Source organism: Fringilla coelebs (assembly GCF_963513975.1).
Source record: "Fringilla coelebs genome assembly, chromosome: 2".
In the NCBI taxonomy this organism is placed as follows: Eukaryota; Metazoa; Chordata; class Aves; order Passeriformes; family Fringillidae; genus Fringilla; species Fringilla coelebs.
Genome location: NC_140029.1, coordinates 27,040,750 through 27,064,442, shown reverse-complemented (window position 1 = coordinate 27,064,442; position 23,693 = coordinate 27,040,750). Strand labels below are relative to the sequence as shown.

The following is a 23,693-nucleotide window of genomic DNA, read 5'->3' as shown; positions in this document are numbered from 1 at the left end:
AACAGAGCACATTTGTTGACTTAAAATGTCTGGCTAGAGAGCTGAGTCTTTAGCTATGCTTGAAAGCTTGATAAATTTTTCTTTCTTGACTGCTCAGTGCTGGAGGAATCTAAACAGCCATTGGCTGCTGCTGGTGTTGGGAAGAAACAGGTTTTTTTTTATAAGCGACTCAAGTCAGTAACATGACGAATTTATTGAGTTGGTCAATGAATCCCTTGTTCTAGTCTCCATGGTTTTCCAGGGTCTATTTCATTTTGAAGAAAGAAATTACTGTAAAATGTTTTCTCCCTTTATCTTCCCTCTGTGCACTTTGTACTATTGTGATGATGGTGACCTTTAATTTGCTGTACAGACTATGCAGGCAGCCATTTTCCAGTGATGCTAAATGGTGTCTTCCTTTACACTGCATTTAGGTTTCAATATTGTGGGTTTTCCTACTGTAAGTCTTTTAAGAAAGAAGAGAACTGAGTTTTCAAAATGTGGTTCTTAGAGTACTTGACGTAGCTATTACCTTTAAGTGCTTAAGTGAATATTGTGCACATAAAAAAAAAATGGAAATCAAGATGAAAAATAGAGGTTTGGCTTCATGTGATGCGTTAATCTTGAAGTAGGAAGTGGAAGAGTGAAGAAAAGGGGAAGCTGTGTTACTGTTTTGGTTTGATTTTGAGCTTGAAAATTGTGTCTTTCTCTTGGAAGAACCGTGAGAACAGTGTGCCAGCCCTGGAGGAAGACTTCCTTATCAGTCTGCTATTGAAACACTTCCTGTTGACACTGTCTCTTTGGGGAACTGTACCCTGTTATCCAGGAAAGAGGCTGGTCTCATGTGACTTTAATGGAGAAAAATTAACAGGAATTTGATTGCTTCAGGAGAGAAGAAAGACTTGGAGGCCTCAGTCTGTGTGAGAATAGGAGATTTGATTTGTAACTTGCTTGAACTCAGACTAACAAGAATAAAACTTGGAGGTTTAGTATGGCAGGATAGACTTCAGTGCAGACTGAGCAAGCTATCAATAATCCTCAGTATATTTTTGTCTAGAGCTGCTGCAGATGAACTATTGCTAACACTTCAGCTTAGTTTAACACCACACTGAGTGTGCCAACAGATGTTCCAGTCACACCTTCAAGTTACAGTGGAGACAGCTTTTTTTAATCCACTGTCTCGCAATTCTGAAGGAAGTGGGAAGAATGCTATCAAGTTGTATCAGCTGAGCTGAGAGAACTAACTTATTTAGAAGAACTCTGAAGTGTGAGGCATTGCTGTCTGAAGCAACAGTTTCAAGTCCCTTTTTAGTGCCTCTATATATGCTCCATGGTTAGCTTTAGAAAACATGCACATACAGTCACCCATATGCAAGGCATTGTTGAGAAATGTGGTTGTGTGATGTTTCCAAGGGCATGGCGTGGGTCAGTTACAAACGTGTGTGAACAGTGTGCCATAAAGAAATCATGGGCAGGAAGATGTGGAGTCCTGTGTTGTTTTATGCCTTTCCTTAATAGCTGAGAGTGCAGGTTGGCTCAGCATTCCCTTGCTATGCATCTTCAGTGTTTACAGGCACATGCATGAGATTGCTGTGGAACAAATCTGCCAGAAGGAAGAAGTATGTCTTTACTGAAGGTAGGGTTGAAAAAACCAAGGTGATTCTGTTATTAGTATGAAGCTATTTGGGAGCCAGACACTGGGAAACAATGTGTCTAGGAAAGTGCACTTAAGCTGAGCTGCAGAGGTTGGATTAAAAGTTATATTTGTTACCATCATTTGGAGTTCCTTCTGTACTGGCAAACAGGCCTGTGTTCCCTTGGTCTGTGCAGTTTTAGTCTTACTCCTTATATTTTTACCAGGACAGAATGACCTAGTACCCATGCTATGTGCTAACAATCTCCAGCTACTGCAAGAGTGACAGTAAATAAGACCATGTGCATTGCAGACTTACATTTAGGTCTGAGTTTTGTCTCTAGAATTAAATCAGTCATCCATGTAGTGATACCCACTTTAGCAAAATGATGAGGGGCAATGTCCAGTTTCCTGTTGGAGAGTTTTGATTTTTTAAATCAGCCAGAGAAGTTTAATGCTTGGCTTTGGTTGTTAATGAATATGTAGAGGGGAAAACGGTGGTTTTGTTCTTGTTTCATACACTTGGGTCTGCTAGTCTCTTGGTTATCCTGAATTCCTCAGTCCTGTCCTTTTTGTTGTTGTTAATTATGGTACTTACTTCTTGCTGTAGTTTTGAAACAAATGGTTATTGTGTAGAATATTCATGACTTGCACGGTACCTTTTTGCAAGGACCTTAGGCAGCTTCACAAGTGCTAATTATCCCATCAGAGTGCTTTGAAGTCCAGCTTGTGATCTAAGGCTGTTGGCTGTTACTAAAGTGACTGTTTTCCATCTCCACATCCGTGGTGAGTGGTGGAGCTGTGATCTGCACAGCTCATTTGCTGTGCTCTGGTAATGACTTTAGGATAAAATCAGTGGGCTGTGTTGAAAAGCTTGGTTGCTATTTTGTGCGGGGTTCTTGGTATCTTAGGGGAACATTGATCAAAACCTAAACGTTGTATGGAAGGAGATAGTCTGCATCCAAATACATTTGAATAAATTGGATGCAATAGACTTTTGAGTTCTTAGCTGAGCTCTAAACTTGATCAGGACCTACTGCATTGAAAACAGGTTGAGTCTGCTGCAAAGTTTAATAGAGACTTCACATTTGAGAAGGAAAATATAATACTTTAGCCATGTTGCTGGCACTGCAGTAGTTGACAGATTACTAATTTATGGGTAGCATTTTAATATGTAATCTTTCTGGTTTTTTTCTTTCTTGTCTTTAGGTGAAGCCAAAAATCTTCCTACATATCCGGGGCCAAACAAGATGAGGGATTGCTACTGTACTGTAAACCTGGACCAGGAGGAGGTTTTCAGGACCAAAATAGTGGAGAAGTCATTATGGTAACACATACATCTATAAATGTTCTGTTGACTCTTCTAATTATCTGCTAACTAGGTTTGTTTAATATTCCACAGATACTTTCTTGAGGGGAAAAGAGAGGATGAATAGGATTCTTCTTCCAGTTTTAAAAACACTGGTGGTAATGTCCAGTAATGTCATGATACCTACCTGTATTTAAAGGAAAATGCCTTCACCAAGGCAATCCATATTAATTTTTTCCCTACCAGTGTGCCACCAGTGCTTCTTTCTTCCTGCAATATTTGTTTTGTACTTCCCTAAGCTTTTAAAATCTCAATTTAGAAAATGTTCACAAAACTCCATTTTGCATCTTTCTAGGCTTAGAATTTTGCATTTGTCTGGCTGCCCTAGGGAGGTCAGTTAAGAATTTTATTTTTTTTCCTGTCACGAGGCTGTAACTAAAAGGAGAGGTTTGAACATAAGATGCCTGTCTGATTATCTTGGACACTTCCTATGAGATTGCAGAGGTCAAATGTAGAATGAAACAGAATGAGAAGCATGTAATAAAAGTTAAAATGCTTTCTTCTGGAAATCCTTAGGCATAAAAAAAAAATAAAGGGAACTAGGCTGGGCATATATGTATATTCTGGTAAACCAGGCTTTTTTCTGAGTGGAGAGGAAAGAAGCAGCAAGGAACAATCAAGTTCATAACTTCTATCTTAAGAGATAACTCTCACCCTTTTCCCAATTTGAGTAATAAGTCAGGAATTTGCTATTTGTCTTGTTATTGCAAATAATGTACTTCAGGAAGTATCTCTAGACCTCACTCCCAACTACTCAGAAGTACCTGATACATTTCAGGAATGTGAGTGGGATTTGTTCCTGTAAGTCTCTTTAGTTGTTCTTTCACACAGCTTTTTGTTATTTTTAAGCCTTGGTATTTTTGAGTGATGATGCTAATGCACTTTTATTTGTAGTATACAAACAAAAAGCAAAAATTGGTCTGTATGCTTTCTTCCTCGCCCCTACAGCTGACAGGTAGTGTCCCTAAATCAAATATCCCTGAACCAGTTGTTTTTTTAAAACTGATTCTGTGAATCACATACATTTTGTTGTTTTTGAGATTTTAAAATTTTTTTTTCTGGATGATCATTAGTGCTTCACAGGGAAGTGGAAGATAGGAAGTGAGGATGTGTGAGAATAGTTGATGTCATTTCCTTCAATTAATCCAAGCATTTTTCTATTGAAAAAATAAACCCTTGATAATAAAAATAAGCCGCAAGTATAATTCCTTCAGTGGGAAAAGTTGCATCTGTTTTTAGATTGTCTAATAAAGATGGAGAGGTAGAGGAGGCTGTGCAAAATTGGAGGGTTTCTAGTTTCCTGACAGGACTAAGTTCATTTTGTTAATTGAGGCAAATTCAGGGGAGAACTGAGCAATGATCAGAGGTCTGGAGAACATAACTGGCGAAGAAAGATCGAAATATTGGAATTGTTTATTCTAGAGAAGAGGTATGAGAGTAGACATAAAAAAATATGTAAATAAAAAAATGAAACAAAACAAAGCAAAAAAAAAACCAACAAAAAACCAAAACAAAAATCCTGAACCCCAAACAACCTCCCTATCAGAACAAAAATTTGAAAGGTGGGGAACTGCTCTGTCTGTCCAGTATGGATATTGCAAGTAACAATGAACTCAAATTGCAGTGGGGAAGGAAGTTGAGGTTAAGGTTAACTGTGAAGAAAAATCTCTGCTAAAGGTTCTGAAGCACTGGAGTACATTTTGTTATTTTTTGTGTTTATTGATGATGGCTTTTAATAGGTTCTATATGGTCTGTCTCAACTAAATGATAGGGATCTACCAGCTTTGAAACAGTGGTGGGACCAGATGACCTCTCAAAATCCTATTATGGACCTATTTTCTTTGATCTAAGGCTTGACTGAAGATGGTCTCTTTCATCATTCTTGCTTCTAGTAGTGGGAGCCTGCCTTCTCCCTGTGTGAGCTTCTGTTCTCAAATACTATTTTTGAAAAACTTGCTGCTTTTACAGTCTCTGAATATCCACTTATAGACCTTGATATCAACTCAGTTTTGCATTTAGCCCTGTCTTTGTTTTTCTGGGCCATAAAGAAAAGCAGACAAAAATCCCAAATACATGAGTGGTAATCCTGGGATGTCTTCCCAGTCTGTGGGTAGAAATTGCCCTTGATTCATGAGGCACACTCAAACAGCTACTCTGTCTTTCATGACTGTGTTTACATTTTTTAAAACAAATGCATACATGGACTTCCAGAAGATGTTTTTCAAATGATACCAGACCCTACTGCAGTTGCCCATTGTTTTTTGTAGGATTCTGGGATGAGGAGCCAGTCATGCTGTTCCATTCTTTAATGCTTGTTTGCAGATGGATTTAACCCATTTAGTGAGTTATTGGGCAGGTGAGGCTTCTGTGCCCTATGGGCCATGGAATTTCCGTGCAGCAGAGAAATTCCTGCTCTCATGTATGGTGCTCCTTTGGCAGGCACCTGCCAGCTTAATCATGAGTTGTGTTGGTCTGTTTTTCTGAGGCATTGCTGCAGTGATACAGTGTTTGGGAACAGGGATGTGAAGCTGGGCCAATGCTTGACTAAATTGATTGAGTCCTCCCTGAAGCACTGCATGGCTGGGTGTCACAGCTTGACACAGTTCTCCTCTACAGTTTGAAGGAGAGATCACTGGCTCTGGTCTGTTGTTCATACCTGGTTTCTACTTCCTGTCACTTCATGTTTGGCACAGGACTGGCTTGCTATAAAGTTTTAAATATTTCTTGTATTTTTACTAAAGCTGATAACTCCCTTATCTTCCAATAAGCCTCAAATATTACTTTTATGCAGTCTATAGAAAACAAGATACTTTGTGTGAAAATCTGAATTAGGAGGTCTTTCATATGCAGCCCTAGCACTACTGATTCTGGAATGATGTCTTCTTGTTCAGATTTATCCTGGAGAAGCCCATCTTTTGCAGCATTTCCAAATGTTTTTTTCTTCACTTGCATGAAAAGGCTTGTAATTGATACAATGACTTGTGAATTGGGAATTACTGTTTCCCCTCCTTCCCCCCCATTTTTTTCTCAGTTGAGCTTCTTTAGGCTTCTACTAGGCATTGCATAAATGTATATTTTTCCATGCAGGCCTGGTCCTGGTGTAAAGCTTAAATAGAACTGGCAGATGGAAAAAAGGAAGCAGTTATCTCTCCTTCCCAGAGGGACTTGGATGAATGTCCAATTCTGGCTTGCTTGGAATATCTGTTATAGAACCTTCAGACTCTGACTCATCCTCTCCTGTTTTATGCTGGGACAGTGTAAGAAGTTGCCTCCCGGAGCTTTGTCCTAATCTTCTGCAACATATTTTCTTTCTTTATTAGTCTGTGGCAGAGGCATGAGAAGACAGCTGAGAGCAGTAACCTTTTAAATCAACAATGCATGAATCATTCAGAACTCAAAAGAATTGAACCAGCACATCCTGTTGTCCAGTCAAGTGCCCTTACCAGTGCTCTGAAGAGAGCTTGATCCCCTTTATCTAAGTGTGTGTCTCAAAAACTGAGAGGAGCCAGCATGGTGAATCTTACCTCCTCTGTTCAGCAGTCAGGTGGGGCTCATAAATTCCAACATAGAACTTAAATCGTTCCTGCCATCCAGCCTCTTTAAACTGGATGCTGCTGTTAAACTGGATGGTGGGCACTGCTGCCTTGTGCTGGAAAATTCTGAGGGCTGCTGTGATAAACTTTAGTAGTGTCTGACTGAAGCAAGTCAAGGGTTAGTTACCACTGGGGCAGGCCTTCCTATAAAACCACAGAGCAACATGAAAGTGTTTATATGGGTGGTTCAGAATCATCCCACTTCTCTGGGGTTCGTTGGGCAAGAATAGTGAAAATGTGAATTGGTCAGACCAAGAAATCCAGGTTCTCAGGGAGAGAATCTTGAACTGTTCAAGCAGCACTGTTTTTGTAAACTTGGCACAAGCTTTTGCTAAATTCTAAGAAGGTCACATGCAAGTCATAAGATATGAGGGAGAGGTCAGTTAGAGCCAGGATTTAATATGCTTCTCTGTTTTGTATTTGTCATTCAATATTTATACTACCGTCATCTATAAAGACACTGAATAGATTTGGATCTATTCCATATAACCTAGTAAAGATGTACGTGAAGGACTCGTGTATTTTATGTCCTAAAGAGCATATTAGAAGGACTGTTTTTTAAAATGCAGAGCTCTACAAATTTTCTAAAGTTCTGCAAGTAAACAGCCTGACAAGAAGTTTGCCTATTAATTCCCTTTGCCCAATAAAACACTTATCTTCCCCCATTAGTAGCTTTCCCTACTTCAGGCTCCACCATCCAGGAATGTTTCCTAGCTACAGGTATTTCCTGAGGATGAACTTTCTTGGATTGTTGGTGTTAAGACTGACTTTGCCTTTGCAGTTTGCATCATATGTGCCCATTCACTTAAAGGGCAGTGTCAGCTGCAACAGGAAATCAAGGCAGCTTCTCAAATCATAGGTGAAGAATGGAAGGAATGTGACATCTCTAAATTTGTTTCAAGGATATGAATAAAGGCAAAATCTGTCGTACGCTAAGAATCAAATGTCTGACAGTGCGTGCTTTAGAGAGGTGAGCCAAGCATCTTGAGTCTGTGATTATTTAGTTCACCACTATTTCACTGAGGAATTTTTCACGTGCTAAACATAGTGATCAAAGCCTGAATGAAACAGCAAATGAAGCCATAGCACTTTCCCCACTTTCCCACCCCTGATTTTTTCTTTTTTTAAAATTTTTTTTATTTTGCTAGTCTCTGGTGAACATAACAGTGAGAACTACAAGTCTGCATGTGCTTGTGACTGTATATTGAAATGTGCTGTAAATTCATAGTTCAGGCTGTGTCCTCTTTAATAGGTGGTTACTCTGTGTTTGTTTCAGAATTAGATCAGGTTAACAAATTCAGCCAGTAGCTCTCAGAACTTTCATTAAGTTATTCTATTGCCATATTGAATTCTATTTTCTAATTCTAGGTTTGCTTAAATCCTTTTTCCCAGTGTGTTTGGAGTTCATGGCTGTGTAGCTAAACTTCGCATGTTCTGATAGCATCTTGGATGCAGGCCACTTCTCAAATTTTAAACACAAAGTTGTTTCCCTTAGTTGGAATGTTGCCAAAATTAGCTGTTGTATCTGAGTTAGCTCCATTAGCTGTTTCAACATTCTTACACTGCCAGCTCACCTCCTTGAAATAACAGCTTTCCCCAGCCCAGATGCCTTAAGCAGAGAGGCCTTGAGGTGGATGTTGTAGTGTGTTCTGCAGCTTCACTCCTGCGGGTTCCCAGGGTCTGCTGTCTTCTGCATGTGACAGCACCTAACAGTGGCTTGAATTCCTGATGAACATAAACTTCAGTTCTGGAACACCCCAAGCCTCTAAGGGAAAGGATTAAGACTGGTAGGGATACAGCTTCAGCCTGGTCAGGGATATTATTGAAGCCAAGGACTGCATGGCTGTGCAGGGAAGTAATATAGCTGGGAAGAGTGCCAGTAAGGGAAGCAAGACTTAATGGAAGAAGGAGAATGAAGTGAACCTTGAGACCCAAGGCAGGGTTTATGAATGAGGGTGTTTATCTATATGAGAAGCCATCCATATGAGTAACAATTGTTGATGTTGTGGGCTGCTCCATATGAGTAACAATTGTTGGTGTTGTAGGCTGCTTGGAGTGATTAAAAAAAAAAAAGTAAATGCAGCTGTAATGTGACTTCTGCTGTTTGTGTGTGTCATCTTACAGAATATTTTGGGAGGTGACCAGGGGCCAAATGGCTGCTGCTTCAGTTTATCATAATCCTTGTAAGCCTCATTGAGCCAAACCAGCAACTGTCAAGTGAGGTTGATAACTATAGCTCATGTGTCTGTCTGTCTCTTCTGAGCACAGGATTGAGAAAATGCACCCTGCTTTATTTTTTTCTCTGTGTAGTAGGGCTGGTTATGGGTGTAACAAAGCACTGTTCATCTGAGTGTCTCTGCAGAGTGACATGAGAAAAAATTCACTTAGGCTCAGTGGCTGTCTGGTAGACTGCAGCCAGCACTCTCAACAGTGGGCATAAGTGATTTGTTTGGATTTAGATGTTGCCTCCTGTGCTATATACTTCCTGTTGCACGTCCTCTGCCAAAATTGTGCTTCAAATATAATATTAATAATTTTTAATAAATCGTGTTAGAAAGCTACTGTGACACCTACCAACTTTGGCTTTTACAGAGCCTGTCTTACTTGCCTGTTGTCTTCTACTTCTGTGTCTAGTAGGAGACTGAAGTGCATTCAGATTTTATTTGGCTTGCTGTATCTGCTTTGAATAAACCTCCTCTCTTCTACCCCACTCCCTTACATATGCTGCAAAGCATAGCATAAAAAGTATTAGCCAAGTAGTAGAAAAAGCTTAGTAGTAGAAACAAACAAGTGTGCTCCTTTGTACAGACTGATTTTGCTTCCTGCTCACATGGTGATGTGAACTCTGGTGTTCAGTTCATGCAGCAGGATGAATTCAGTATTTCTAAACCTTTTAAAATAGTCAAAGGATGTGGAGTTGTCTGTGGCATGTTAATAGTCCTTACTTTTAATCACAAAAGCAGTTAAAAAAAAAATCCATACACAAAGAATTCTGGTTTGAGGGGTTTCATTATTATTCATCATGCAACTCTTTCACTTCATCCACTGAAGTACTGGTGCCAACACAGAAACAAAACTGCTTTAGCGAATCCTAAGTATTGAAAAACAAGCATGAGGTTTTGTAACACAGCCTGAAACTAAAGAAATGTTTTTACACTAACATTTGTTTTATGAAATCTCTTCCTCTCTGTTAATATTGTGATGATATCAGTAGATATATGAAGCTATGAAACAAAGTTGCAAGTATGGTTCTGGAATTTAGTAAAATATGTAAATATGAACAATTTTTGAACCCTTTTTAGAGGGTTTATTGTGTTTGAAGTAAGGGTTCTCTTCATTATTTGCTTTCATTCTGCTTGATCTGTGCAGTAATTTTTGTTTCTCTTCTCCTTCCATGTCTCCCCCTGAAAATATCCACTGCCAAAACATGCATTAGAAGACATTCAAAAATAGATACCTTGAAATGGGGAGGGCTGGAAAGCTGTGAGTGAAACAATACTAGAGGGACCTTTTTTAGTTTTGTTTTCTTGGTATTCCAAGAAAACATACCTTGCTCCTATGCCATAAGCATTCATAACAAGCAGGTTTTTGGTGAGGGGGAGAGTGAGTATGCCTGAAGGTTCAGATGGGTTGCACTGTTTATGCAGCTTTCTGACTTCATTTTTTGTGTGTGTCTGTTCTGTGGGGAGAGTTATGGAAGCATGCTAGGGAAAGTGTCCTGAGAAAAGATTGTTCAGTGTATGTGTGGGTGATAGAGGCTGTACAAAAGCTGTGCAGTAAGAGAACCCTGTGCTTCCTAAGGAACAAGGACTGCTGAGCTTGGGCTTCCCTCTTTCAGGATATATTAAGGGTATGTGCATGTACTGAAAGAGAAATTAGAGTGAAGGAGGGTGTGTGGAATAGAAGGCTAATCAGGCCCTTGTGTGCCTGAAAGCTTTTAGCAAAGATTTAAAAATTGGTACAGATCTTTCTCCATTTCTAACCCCATCAGGAAAACAAGAGACAGTGGCTTAAGAACAAGCCCTGTTTCATACCTAAAGCCCAGCTGATACCTGCACTGATACTCTTTTTGTTGCTGTGATGGCAAAACTAAAAGAAAATTAGCAGTGCTATTCTGAATTTAGTAGTCCTTTACTGAAGAACCTGGGCTTGAAAATGCAGTTATGTTCTGCTTGGAAGGAGCTGAATTGTATTTTCAGAAATCCACTGATTTGGCCTTGCAAGTTCCTGCTCTCAGCAGTTACATCCCATCACTTGTTTGAAGTCCAGAAGAAACTGAAATAATGACAGCACTGGTCTTGGCCATGCCCTTCCCTTGTAATCATATTCATGTGCAGTCTGTGCTGACAGGGTTGGGGAGGAGTTCCTCATTGTCACTCCTCCACTTTGAATGATTAAAATTTCTCTTGAGTGTAGGGCTGGTTCATCTACAAGGAAAGTTCAACTCAAAACCTGTAAGTTGAATCTGAACTTGCTTGGTTCTTGAAAGATTTCTGAGTTTTCAGTCAAGCTAGTTCCAGTATTTGTTTTGGAGGATGTTGTCAGACTCCTGAGGGCTGGGTAGGCAGATGTTGCTGCTTTTTATTAATTGCTCTGTCAAAATAAAAGTACTCACTGAATCCCTATCTGACAAATTCTGGCTTTTCAGAGAGAGGAGATGCTGGGGGAGGGATTTAGTTGTTCTTTTGGAAAAACCATTCTGGAGCCCTGGGGTTCTCACTCAAGATAAGTTAGCTTGGGAAATAAATCATGGGATTTGACTGTTGCGACCTCTTGCTCTTCAGGTCTTGGTGGGAGACAAAGCGAGTACTGTTCTGAAGAGATAGGTGGAGAAAAAGCACACATTTAAATGGAAGCTGCAGGTATTTGTGTGGTTGTGCTTAATTCCTTCAGAAAGAAGTTACTGTTTCTGCAGAGCTACACAAGATTGGGTTGGGAACATACCGGATTTATCTTGATGTGTATTCTTACAATTAAAACTTTGCTGGCTAATTACCCAGTGCAAAGTGAGTATGCTTGTGTTGGAAATCTGCTTGCTTAAATTAATTAAGAACCAGCGCACCTCAGGGGTGTTACCTGAGTTGTGAGAGGTTGTGAATCTACAGGGGGTTCAAGATCTCAGAGGGGAGAAGCCAAGAGCAGAACAATGCTTCTCTTCTGTTGATGGTGGCTCAGACTGCACTGCCCAGACTTAGAAACCTTGTGACATGATATGGTCCCTGCATGGCTAAGTCGGCCTTCACAGCATTTCTTCTGTTAATTAGTCTCTTTCTGAATCTTTGCATTGGGCTAGGTACCTCTTGTTGTTCACACTGCTTTTTTCACTCTTGTTTGTTTTGCTGTGGTGTGATCTTAGTTGACTTCTGCCTCTGTTGAAGACCCATGGCAAACACTAATTGGGGGGGACTTGCCAAAGGTTCCAGTTGATGTCTCTTCCCTGCTCTTCCCCCCAGAATCATTAAATTATACTCAGTCAAAGTCTCTTGTATTTATATTGCATTTAGAATTGCAGTAAACTGATGCTTTCCTTATATTGTTGATAGAGGATTGGATATATAATCCACAGTTCATTAAGTATCGTTTCACTCTAAGGTCATGAGTGAATAAATTCATCTGTCATGTTCTTCCAGCAGAAAGGACAATTTTATGGCTGAATAGAGTATTAAAGCTCAGAATGATGAAAGTGTTCTGCATGTATAATGCACTAGGTATTTGGGCAATATTAATGCATTTGTTTGGCCCCCTAGGGTTAAGCCTGTGTGTGAAAACGTGCACCAAGTGATGTGCACAGAGTGAGGCCCTCGGGGCTGCCAGCAGAGGCATGGCTGCTGGGACAGTCCTGCAGCTCCCAGTTAGTGGTAGAAGCTGCTTTTAACAAAGAATTAAGGTATTCTGGGCCTGAAGTGGTGGCTGTGACATTCTTGCTTCCAAATGAAACTTCTCAGAGTAGAATGGGTAGAGAGGATGTAACAGAGTGCTGAATTGCATGGGAGTCAAACCAGCTGCCGTTTCCAGCTGTCAGGTTTTCCTCCACTGCCTTCATGGCTGAGTGGGCCTCACATTGGTTCTTGTAACTTGGGTGCATTTTTTTTCAAGGAATGGGAACCATTTCAGTGGTGCAAGTTTAACCTGTGGGTATGCCTTGGGCTTTTTTGTTCATCCAACATGTGTTCGTCTGTGTGGCTAGTGGAGTAGTGACTTAAATAATGTTCTTGGTGAATCCAGAGTGATGTCTCTGGATTTCATGAAATTATTGTGTCATTTTCCCTTCAAACACAGACTGATGAGCTAATTGGTAGTGCCTTTGTGTTTTAAGGGAGACTTGTCAGCTATCTTTTGAGGGAACGTGGTGATTCTGAGGGAGTGTATTTTTCCCACAGGCAGAAATACAAGCAAAAACATATGGTGGTGTAAAACATCCCTGAAAGAAGCCAGGGAAATTTCCTTTCCTGACAAAATTCTGAAAAATGTAAAAGTTTATTCAAGGAATTGTTTTTGCTTATCTAATTTTCTAACATAAAAAATCTTAATAGTGATTAAAACTGTACAACACAATTGTGTCTCATTTTTGAGCTCAACCAAGGCAATAAGGAGGTCTGTGTTTAAGAGGGGAAGAAAAAACTTGCTGGTTTTTGGCTTGTTGGAATTAGATATATTTTTAAGTCTGCATCTGCAGTGCTTGCTGTATTTGTCCATGTGACTTGAATTTCATCCACTCATTTAGATCTACTGAAGCGTGAGTGACTTGGAATGAAAGGTCTGTGTAAAATGGTAGACCTGTCAATGAATAAATAATGTTTATATATGCTTATAGTTCCTAGGAGTAAATCCTTAACCATGTAATTTGATAGAAAGAAACTGAAAGCGTTGCTGTCAGGTGTCTGAGAATTTTTTCCCCCCATTTAAATTGGCAGGATCCAAAGAAAGCCCCTTGGTCTGTAAGGAGCTTTTCATGCTGAGATAGTACTTTCTTATTTTTTTTTTAATGTCTTTAAAAAAAGGTCTTACTGTAAAAAAACAAAACCAAAACTATACAATTCCACTATGCAAAAATAGATACTCCGTGCTCAGAGGTAACAAGCATGTACCAGCTCCAAGGCGTAGTTACCATCAGTTGACTGAGTCTGACTTTAAATAAAAATCTTTGCAGGAGATAAGAAAAGATGCAATGGCTGTAGGCATTTTATCTTAAATATACTAAATGCTTTAAAAAAAAAACCCCATGAACCATACTGTGTTTTTCCCATCCTGTTCAGTATGCTTTTGTGATCTCTATCCTAATGGTCTACTGTAAGCATTCTTTGGCAGCAGGGGCCTCTCTCTACCCTTCAAGGCACTGTATGTTAACAAATAATGGGGTCTCTGCCCCCTTTGCAAAGGGATACTTGTTTTCCAGATAGAAAGAAGTATCTGTTCTTTTTTTGCTCATTAAAAAATCTTGTTCTGTGAGCATTTAAGATATTTAGGAAGAGTCAAAATGTAACAGTGCTTAAAAGTGAACATTCAGTGCTGGCAAAGACCATCACAGTCCAGAGCGTGATGTTCTGGGTGTGAAAGATAAACGCACCGGCTTGTCCAGGATACCAACACTAATCTATTTTCCTTTTTCTTTTGTGTGTGTGTATGTGTTTGTGTATGTTGGCTTTTTTTTTTGTTCACTCAGCCCCTTCTATGGAGAAGACTTTTACTGTGAAATTCCTCGGACCTTTCGCCATCTGTCATTTTATATTTTTGACAGAGATGTTTTTCGAAGGGATTCCATCATAGGTATGTGTTCATAAATTACTACTTTCCTTACAGTTTATTTCTCTTAGATTTTAACTTTTGCATCATTTGAAGTCTTAGGAGTTGGGGGTCTTGATAGGACTGATGATGATAGCGCGGTAAGTGCTGCTCAGAATTGTCCTTTTGTCAGTTGTCAAATTGCCTTCAATATTACACATTATGTATTAAAAAGTTGGGGAGAAAAGCACTGTCTGTTGTGATAGTGAATGCAGATTACAGTTTAACTAAAGCAGGCTACAAAACCTTATTTAAATGTTTACAACCTCACATTTGTTACTGCAAATGTTACTTTTTATTTTTTCTGAGTGCAAGGCCATTAGTGTTGCAGTGTTCCAGAGCCCCCAGACTTAGGTAGGTGTGTGCAGTATTGTTAAACCATGGCTATCTTAACAGCAGGAGGAATAGATGCTGGCTGTAAGCACCCCAAGTACAATGATGGCAGAGTTTTGTGGAGTGTATCAGAGCAAGCTGTCACCTACAGAATAGCTCTAAAAGACTTCCAGTTCCTGTTTGAGATTGACAAGATTGCTGCTTTTCCAGATATTTTCTGTGTATTTCATCTGCAGCAAATTTCGTAACACTCCATTTATCTCTCTGGGGATAAAAACTTTGTAAAAGCTTAGTTGTTATTGAGGGGAACAGTTTCTATTTTAAGTTGCTTGAACACTTTGGACTTTTTTTTTCAGTTATTCATCTCTTTTGAAATAGATGGCTATAGTTATCTTGACAGAGATTGTAGAGAGGAAGTTGTCAGATGTTGAGCAACAGTTTGTATAATGACATAAAATTTATTGTCTTAAATCATGGAGTGGTGGTGCAGATATTTTACATGTATCTTTACATTATAGTAATTTGTCATGCAGTCACAAGCTTTTTCTTATAATTATTGTTTTACGTATGAGCTAAGAAAGTAGGTCGTCATTCTCTTTGTCCATAAGTGAGCTCCTGTGTGTGTAGCATCCTGGGGAGGAGGGAGTCTATTTCTGATAGCTGAGTGAGCTTTTGGAAAGCTTTTTGTTCTCTCTAATGTCTAGTTTCCCTTGTACTTTGAAAGTAACAGCTCCCTTCTTTCAACTGATGAGTTTTTCATTGTTGAAATTATCTGAATCTCTTGTGTGTCAGCAGTTTTCAGCAGCTGGAGTGACCCATCAACAGGGCTGGGACTTTTCTTGCTCAGGGCTTTACTTGTTTTCTTGGGAAAACAATCTCTTGAGCCACCTAATACATGTCATACAAGTTAAATTGCAGATAAAGAAGTGAAAATATTTTTGTTTTCTCCATGTTTCCTAAGTTCATGTTTTAATAATCAAACTCTGATGTTGGAGGCGAATTATTCAGGAGCTGCTAGAGTAATCTTAAAGGTACTGGGAGCAGTTTGTGAAGAGAACATGCAGAAAATATAAAGACTTTTGTTTGCATGCTTGAATGATTGATCAAGTTTTCTTTTTTCGCTCTCTTCAGGAAATAGCAATGTTAACTTTTGCATGTGTTGCAGAATCCACAGGTAGGCAAACTGGTGTGTTGCTGTACTGGTCTTAGGATCATAGAAAGTGCTGGGTTGGAAGGGACCTTAAAGGCCATTTAGTTTACACCTCAGTTGAAGCATGGTGAAGTGGACGCCTTCCACTAGACCAGGTTGCTCGTAGCTTCATCCAGCTTGGCATTGAACAGTTCCAGGGGATAGGGCATCCACAGCTTCTTTGGGCAACCTATTCCAGTGCCTCACCACCCTCACAGAAAAGAATTTGTTCCTAATGTCTACTCTAAAGCTACTCTTCACTTAAGGCCATTCCCCCTTGTCCTATCACTACATTCCCTACAAAGAGCCCTTCTCCAGCCTTCTTGTTGGCCCACTTCAGGCATGGAGAGGCAGCTGGAAAATCTCTTTGGAGCCATGTCTTCTCCAGGCTGTCTTCATAGGAGAGGTGCCCCAGCCCTCTGATCAGCTTACTGACCCTCCTCTGGACTCATTCCAGCAGGTCCCCATCCTTCTTGTGCTGGGGGCCCCCAGACCTGGACAAAGTACACCAGCTGGAGTCTCACAAGAGTGGAGTTAGAGGGTCAGAATCACCTCTCTAGATCTTCTGGTCACACTGCTTTTGTTGCAGTCCCAGGATACACTTGCCTTGGAAATTTGAGGCACACATTGCTGGATCATTGAGCTTCTCGCCCACCAGCACTGCCAAGTCCTTCTCTTCAGGGCTGCTCTGAATCCATTTACTACCCAGCCTGTGTTTGAACTTCTGATTGCCCTGACCCATATGCAGGACCTTGTACTTGGCCTCATTAAACTTCATGAAGCTCCTATTGTCCCACCTCTTCAATTGTCCAAGGCCCCCTGGATGCCATTCCTTCTCTCCAGTGTGTCAACCAAACCACATAGCTTGGTGTCAGTGTTGATGTAGCACTAGAAGTTAAAACTCTGGTGTTTCCTGCCTACATTGAGATTTTACAGTGCATGTTATGTATTGCAGTATTTTTTCCTCTCCTCCTCCTCCTGTTTCCATTCCTCCTTATTGAGACATGTTTTGAAAAGCATTTCAAAGATATGGAAGTGTGATAAATAGCAATGGAGAGAAGGAGGGAAAAAAAAAATCCAGAATTACTTTGAGTTTGATACTACTCTCTTAAGTTCTGCTTGTAGTAGGAAATTTTTCTGGAAAGACAACAGTGGTCTGGAGTAACTGCTTGTGGCTGTTTTCAGTATGGGAGTCAGCAGCTGCAAAGCTCAACAGTGAAGTTTTTTTTGAACAAGGGAACTCCTCAATTTGTAAAAGTGTATAACATTTAAAAGCAGTAGTTGTTCTATGTGTATCTTCAGTTCAGTTTTAAGACTTACACCTTTTCTTGAAGAGGCTTGAGCAAGGAAGGTTTGGAAGATGTCCCTACTGAAAGGGGTGATCAGAGTAGAGCTAAAATTAGCTCTTTTCCACTGAACCACCAAATTCTGCAGTCAGGGGCCCTTTGTTTGCATTTTACAGTCAGGGGCCTTTGTTTGCATTCTTGTAACAGAATGTTACAAGATCCCTTGTAACATTCTGTTTTCATGAGAGATTTCTGTGGAAGAAAATGTAGTTATTCATGCTCATCCAGCAATGAACTTTGTCAGAGGAGGGAGTTGTGGGGTAGTGTCATCTCTATCCAGGAGAGACTGATTTAAAGTCCAAATGTTACTGAGCTTGTGAATTTACCTATGTGTGGTTTGAAATGTTTGACATCTCTTTGCATTGTTATTTGGCTTGTTTTGAGGGGGTTTTGAGACAGAGAATGGAGTGCACATGGGTCAAAATGGTGAGAATTCAGCAAGCAGCTACTTTTTGTAGATGGTTGGCTAGCAGAACTCCTTTTGGTTCACTGTTCAATGTTTCCAGTTACAGTACTGACTTCCAGTGTTACTGGAGCTGAGGCATGCTTTTATTTATTCAAATATGAAGTATAAGTTTGTGATGGTAAATTCTTTAACTTCAGAAATGCAACTCAGTGTGTGACAGATGAGAAGGGTTAGGCTACCAAAAGCGGAAGATGTGGGAGAGAATATGAAAAACAAGAACCCCCTGAAACCTCTGACACAGGCTTCTGAGAAGAGCCGAGCAAACTCAAACTGGAACATGTGTAGCAGATATGTTTTGGAACATGCTGTAGCATTTTGACATACAGGATGGGAGGATTGTGCAGATAAAGCTATCTTTTGAGTCTGCATGTTTGCTTATTACATTTGCATTTTCTTAATCATAATTGCTAAGTCATCTGGGATTTTGTTAGCTTAACAGACACAATTTTTGAACCATTGTGTCTTGGAAGAATATTGGATGCTGGTTGAAATGCAAATATAATGAAGAAAATTCAGAGTTCAGTGGATCTGAAATATTATTTTTCTCTTTTTAAAGATAAAATACAGCAAATAGTTACTGTGAAAGTAAACTAGTTTTAAGTTTTTGTTTAAGACTGGATAGTTTATGTACTGATTTATATAGTATGATGAGATGCTTTGAGTAGGAAATATGCCGCTGAAAACAATGGCAAATGCATTTTAAAATCACGTTTGTTTGTTTCTGAATGATCAAATAGGAGTAATAGGCCAGTTTGCTGGAATATGTGTCTATAATGTGTAGAATAGCTATTTCCTTATGGTTGTTAGAATTAGAAAAACACAGAGGAGGTGGGGCTAACTTGAAAAACTCAATTGGTGCCCCTCCAGTAATAATGGGGAAAAAAGATGTCTCTGGCTAGATGCAGCAGAAGGAATATTAGGGCAGTAGTGCCTTTAGATCAGGCACATGTTCTTTAATGATTGTTTTGATGGTTTTCAGCCTTTTAGAAATGTTGAATGAGACATGCTGTGTCTGCAATAACGATAAACTGGGTTTCTCACACCTGAATAACTGAGCTAGATTTAGTGAGGAGAACCATGTTTGTGGTTTGCCCTGGGCTGGTGTTCTTTTAGGTGTGTAATGAATAGCTCAGGCTGCCAGGCTGTGACCTTAAACATACAGATCAGATTAAAAACAGGAAATATGCCACACCAAAACACTTAACACTTGGGTGAGAGATTGGTTGATATCATCTGTCCTTCAGATGACAAGTACACAATCATTTATCCTCTGCTTAAGTCAGTTTGGTTTTTCTCACCTCAGCACTTCATTTGTTTTGGTGAGAGATACATGAAACTGACTTGCCATCGTGTGCTAAGCAGGAACTGAATAGAACAAAATGCTGCTGTGCTGATGGGGATGGAATGGTGCTGAATAAAGCACAGAAGTGAAAACACCTTGGAATTGAAAATTGTTTGAGGGTTGCATGTTTGAATTACCTGTGCCTTTGTTAATGGTTGCTTCCAAAGCTGAGGAGGTATGTTTGTAGGGTTGGCATAATTTATTACCAAACATCCAAGCAAACCATCTCCTGTTATTAGGTAACTGTTACCAAATATAGCTGAAGCATCGCATTTTTATTACAGTATTTCACTGATTTAAAAGAAAAAAAATGGAAAAAATCATCCCTGATGAACTGTGTTTCTTGCTAGTTAAGTGCAGGAAAGATCCTCCAATAAAGTATGAAGCAGAGATCAAAATTTCAGTAGAAAATAGTGTTCCTTGGATTCTTCTAGCCTAAACATGGCTCAGGCAGTGGTTTGCTGTTTCTGTAATGTGCTGGTGGATGACATGGGAGTAACATATCTACTCAGTATGATATAAATATAACTACTAATGAAATAAAGGAAACAGATGACTCTTCCACAATGGCAAGACTCTAAAAGATATAAGCTAGAATTATCCTGGAAAGGTCCTCTGGAGCTACACAGGCTAAAGTAAATACTCTCTGCACAGAATAAATTGTTAGGATGCACTCCCATAATCTTTTAACCTGATGGGTGGTCCCAAAAGCAGGAAAACAAAGTTGAGCTTTCAAAAGGTGGTATTTTTTCTTCTTCATCCTAAAAATACAGATATAAACCAAACTACTGAGCATAATGGGCTAGAACCTCAACCATGCAGCCCTCCTCCTGACATGAGGACAAGTTTTAATAATCTTTGTATGTAGAATGAGGGGATGGCTGAGGTGGTTGTTCAGTGCAGGCAGCATGCTCAGGGTTTTGGTGCCTGCTGGAAGGCAGACAGCGGTGACTGCAGGTCTGGAGTATGGAACTGCTCTCCCACTGCAACCAACCACAGGCTCCAGCCAGTGTCTCAAATGTAGGGCCATTTTAAGGGCCCAGAGAGCGGCTAGCAGAGAGTTGATACCAGAGGTGTGGTTTACGAGGTTCTTTTTGTGTGTGGGTCTTGCTGTTTGTAGCAGGGAGGGAGAGCAGAAATTCAGGTGGAAGCCAGGTGAGATCTCTTGCATTGTGACCAGCAAAAGAACCCTGATAGAAGATAGTTCATGCAATGTTGCAGCTTACAACTTTAAAAGATAGAAGCTGTGTTTTGTCCACAGCCTACTTTTCTCTGCCTTATTATCCAAGATAAATCTCACAAAGGGGAAAAATAGATTTAATAAGTGATATTCTTAATATATTTGGACTAGTTTAAAAAACCCAAACAAATGAAATTGAGGTCATGAATATCACATACCTCAGTACTCTCTGTGAATGCACTAATGCTGTGCTGGAAGTGTTCTGCTATTATTGCCACTAAATTCTTACCCATTGTAGCAGATGGTCTAATAGTGCTTGTGCTTCATGGTGCACTGCACAGGAGCCAGGAGGGAACAATTCTGCTGCTTCTAGGGCTCTGAAGCCTTATGTTGCCCCTAATTCTCATCTTTATCTTTGTAATTCTGAGATAGGGAGTTTGCTTGTTTTAGTCTTTTTATATTTTGGGAGAGGTGAGTTAATTTCTGCTATTCTTGAAAAAGGCAGGAAAGGTTTCAGTACTTTCATTTAAAGACAAATAACCTTTCATACAGATAATCATAAATGTCTAAGTAGGTTGGAACATCAGTGATGTTTTTTGTTTCAAGATAATCAGGCTCTCACAGCCTAAAGTGTTGATTTAAATTGGTTCTGATTTGTCCCTAGTCTTTCCAGCTATTGAAAGCAACTTTCTTTGTGGACCTTCATATCAGTTATATTAAATCAATACAGTGATACAGTGTGTCTGTGTACTTAACATACTAACATGAAGCAACTTCTGAAGTAGCTTTGAGGCTCACTGATTGCCTAATAGTGCATTATATAGGAAGGAGACCAAGTCTCTGTTCAGAGCTGAGAAAAGACTCAGTTAATTAGGCTTTTGGGCCCTTTTAACGTGTGACTCAGACCTAACCCTTTGCTGTAAATTAACTGTACTGCAGTCATTGTTAATGAAGGATATTGTATTATATCAGCTCACCTGGCAGCAGTGTGTAAAATGATGTTGTTTTTACTATGTAGGTATTATACCCAGGATAAAGATAACCTAAAGAGAAGGTACAAGAGCTCCTGAAATGCTCTGATTTTAGATTTCTGTAAAATAACTGTTTGATCCAAATGTGTTGGGTCATGTTTCAGGTAGAGCCTCATGCCCTTTTATAATGACAAGCTTCTTTCCTATTGCTGCGGTGCTACTTTTTCAGTAAAGAAATTTTCTACTAGTCTAGCATCTGTCATAAATGTTCACTTATCTCATCTGCAGACTAGAAAATTACTCTTTAAAGGTGGGATGTAATCCTTCAACCAGTGCCTCACCCTTTTGCCACCAACAGGTACTGCAGACAGAGGGTGGTTGTGTACGGGCGGAGGATGCCTGAGCCAAATTATCAATTCTATCAGTCTTTGTAGGGAGATGTTGACCCTGACTTAACAAGCCTAGGCATGTTGAGGGACAGTTTAATGGGCTGCATTGACTTGTTCTGGGAAAATGTTTGTAACCAGGGAGGGATGGGCGCTGTGGGTATGGTGCTTCCGCAAGCACTTTCCCAGGCGGTATAGCCAGAAGCTCCTACCCTTCTCTCTTCAAAATCTCTGCCTCTGTGCCCAAATCACAGATTTCCTACTGCCTTCTGTCTTCTAGCTATGTTAATGTGACTCTTGAGTGAGGAAGCTCTAAAACAAGTCAGTTGAAATGACCTTTGTGTTAAAAATGGCAACACCACCCACGTGTGACCCATGAAACTTTTTTCTTATTCTCTTCTCCTTACACAGAATGTTTCTTTTCATTGTTTGGGTTTTTTTAGATTCGCTTGATTTCTTCAACAGTTTCACTGTGCCCTGCTTGAGAGGATGGGGGTGCATGGGTGGAGAATGTAGGAGGCTCTTAAATCAGTTTCTACCAGGGATTATAAAGTGGAATTTGCGGCTTTAAAACCACCCAGGGCCTAGGTAGTAAGTTTATTAATATGTAAGCTGTCTCCTCAATGATAGGTATATTGTTTTTTCCCTAAAGAGAGGTTCGCAGAAGGAAGAGCTCAGCTGTGGCATGTTGCACCTTTGTTTTGAACACAGAGTTTAGGATTTAAATGTTGCTGTGAAGATCTGTTCAGTCTACAGTGGGGAGGGGGATGGTCATAGGGAAAATGTTGCCATATGGATGGAAAACACACAGGAGTGTGTGAGGTTTTCCTACGCTCCCCCAGACTGAGGCCCTGGTGAGCATCAGGCTTCAGAAAGAAATTAGTTCAGATGAGAAGAATATTTTTACTGCATCTTTCCTGGTTATTGCTGAGAATCTTAACTTCTAAAAATGTAACTTATACTAAGTTTTGAAATTACACCTTACACTTTTCAACAAGCTTCGCTGTTTCCTGCCTCTTCCCATACGTGTCTAAAAGCTTAATCAGATGCAGACTCTGCAGCCTGGGGCCACTCTGAGGAAACCAGCAGGAGTGGCTGGGTGCCTCAGGTGCAAGATTTAGAGTTTCTTGATCCTGTCTGGAAGCCACCCAAGTCTTGAGAAAGAGTGTGAGACAATGGGCTCAAGTTTGAGAGCATGCTGAAGAACCACAAGGAGGAAAACATCCCCTAAACGAGTGGTGGTAAATCTTTCTGACCGCTTGTGTCGGGTTTATCTTCAGGGGGAATTACAGGTTCTTATCGTGTAGTGTCAGGTCAAATGACAGGTGCCAACAGCTTGTGATTATTGGCCTAGATTTAGCCTAGTTCTGGTGCTGTGGAAGTTGTTTGAGCCAGGTCAGATGTAGGTCAGCCAGTGGAAGAGCAGTGACTGTTTAGACCAGGGCAGAAGCACAACCATGCTCAGCACCTGCACTGTGTTTTATGTAGGTCTGGTGATGAGGAGGAGGAATGTGAGCTGGATGAGCATATGAACATGGCTGGTGCCGGTGAAGAGCTATTAACAAATTGTGAGGGAAGCTCCTTTGTGTGTATGCAGAGAACTGTTTAATAGGGCAGATCAAACATTCTGCCTTATCAATAATATATCTTTGTATATGTTTAGACTGGCCAAACTGTAGGCCCTCTTTTTACTGCCACCCTCTTCTTTTTCCCTAGTAGATTTTTCTTCTTTGTGGATCATTTGGTATGCAATGAAAACCCCTGGATAATGGCCAGCCCAGTCAATAAGTTTCAGTCATTAATAAAACTTGCTTGTGTGCAGAGCAAACAGTGCTGTTCAAACAGTTTCCTAATCAAAACAGTTGTATCAGCACGTTAACTCCCTCAGAGCTGGAGGCACGTGCCATTGCCTGTGAACGCTTTGTGCTGCAATCATGTACTGACTTTGTGGCCAGACCCATCTGGGTTACCCTGCCATCCTTGATGCAGAGAGCAATGGAACTCCCTGCTGAAAGAGGGGGCACTGATCACACCATTTATGCCACAAACAGATGCAGATATTGGGAAAGAATCCTTGAGTTTTCTGCAGGACACTCCTTACAGAGGAAGTGGCTGTGAGTGAGA

The 23,693-nt window shown here is 40.2% G+C and overlaps 1 protein-coding gene across 3 annotated transcripts in view; it reads left to right on the top strand.

Moving 5' to 3' along the window:
• RASA3 (RAS p21 protein activator 3) overlaps window positions 1-23,693 on the top strand; it is a 129,503-nt gene that overhangs the window by 34,955 nt on the left and 70,855 nt on the right. For all 3 annotated transcript variants that reach the window (XR_014617004.1, XM_084226348.1, XM_084226349.1), the window contains exons 2-3: window positions 2,822-2,939; window positions 14,238-14,341. Coding sequence is in view for 2 of the 3 variants with exons in the window: in XM_084226348.1 (XP_084082474.1) it covers window positions 2,822-2,939; window positions 14,238-14,341 (222 nt within the window). In the remaining variant the exon portion in view is untranslated. The remainder of the gene's footprint in view (window positions 1-2,821; window positions 2,940-14,237; window positions 14,342-23,693) is intronic.